The sequence below is a fragment of the Henckelia pumila genome, chromosome 2 (genome assembly GCF_033568475.1).
Source record: "Henckelia pumila isolate YLH828 chromosome 2, ASM3356847v2, whole genome shotgun sequence".
Taxonomy (NCBI): domain Eukaryota; kingdom Viridiplantae; phylum Streptophyta; class Magnoliopsida; order Lamiales; family Gesneriaceae; genus Henckelia; species Henckelia pumila.
Window position 1 is genome coordinate 124,244,067 of NC_133121.1, and position 1,309 is coordinate 124,245,375.

Genomic DNA, 1,309 nt, shown 5'->3' on the forward strand with positions numbered 1-1,309 from the left:
AGGGCTTTCTTTGTTTGACACTTTGATTCGTATTTGTCGTTTACTGTTTGTATTTTGAACCTTTAATATTATTTATGTGCATGTTTATGCGAATGTTCTTTTTAAGTACTTCATTCCACGTAAATCATATTATAATTTCATATCCTATTAATGATAGTACATTATTCTGTCATTATTCACCTGTTTTCTTGATAATGAGTGCAGGTGTTGCATAACATGGAAAGTGGCGCAACTTCTGGGAGTTTTATTGGTAAGTCAAAAAAGGCAGATAAAAGTAGAAGAAGTTGGACCGCACGTGAGGAGGAAGTTCTAATCCACTCGCTTAAAGACGTGATTACTAAGGGATGGAGAAGTGAAAATGGATTCAAATCTGGGTATTTGAATTTGTTGGAATCTTCAATGAAGGAAGCACTTCCAGGTTGTGATTTACGCGGGAATCCCCATATTAACTCGAAAGTACATGTGTGGAAGAAAACTTATAGCTGTTTGGTCACTATTTTGAGCAAAAGTGGTACTGGTTGGAATGATATTACTAAGACGATCGAGGCAACAGATGAGACATGGGATGCACTCATTAAGGTATTACCATGGTCGTGATTTTGATTCAAATAAAATGATAAAAGATGGCTACTGTTTCTTGTTTAATTGTTTTAGGCAGGCGTTTTTTTTGTGAATAACAGATTTAGAGATCTTGAACCAGAAACTAAATGGGGACATGTACTTATAATTGTAGGGTGATGCAAGTGTACGGTCCATGAGACACAAACAATGGACGCATTACAACAACTGGTGTGAGATATTTGGCAACGATCGGGCAGCCGGGGTGAAGACAAATAATTTCAGAGACGTGCTGCAAGATGTCCTCAACCTTGACAACAGCTCACCTTTGGATTCGTTCAATTACGAAGTCCACACTCCCACATTTCCAGGAGTAGAAGCTGCATCGGAATCGATCTCCGATACTCATACTCCATCATCTAAAACATTTCCAGGTGCATCCTCTAAGACCAAAAAAAGAAAGAAAGTAGAAGAACTTGACGACTCTATTGTTGGAGCAATCAACAACTTGGCTCATGTTACGAAGATCACAATGGCAGACTTGGTGAAGCAAATGGCAGCCGAGGACAAGATATCGGATGCACAAGACGTGGTATTGGAAAGTATTCAACAAATTTCAGAATTGTCGGATGACGAGCAAGTGCGGGCTGCACAACTTTTGTTCCACAGTCACGACGACTTGGCGCTATTCAAGCGTCTAGGAGAGAAAGGTAGGATATGTTTACTGAAACGCTTGCTAGGGGGCGAGTAG

At 39.8% G+C, this 1,309-nt stretch overlaps 1 protein-coding gene across 1 annotated transcript; it reads left to right on the forward strand.

Annotated features, from left to right (window-relative positions):
* Positions 1 to 216: 216 nt before the first annotated feature.
* On the forward strand, positions 217 to 1,309 carry LOC140878337 (uncharacterized). The gene is made up of 2 exons (XM_073281939.1): positions 217 to 579; positions 734 to 1,309. Exons 1-2 carry the CDS (start codon positions 217 to 219, stop codon positions 1,307 to 1,309), a joined length of 939 nt encoding a protein of 312 aa, XP_073138040.1.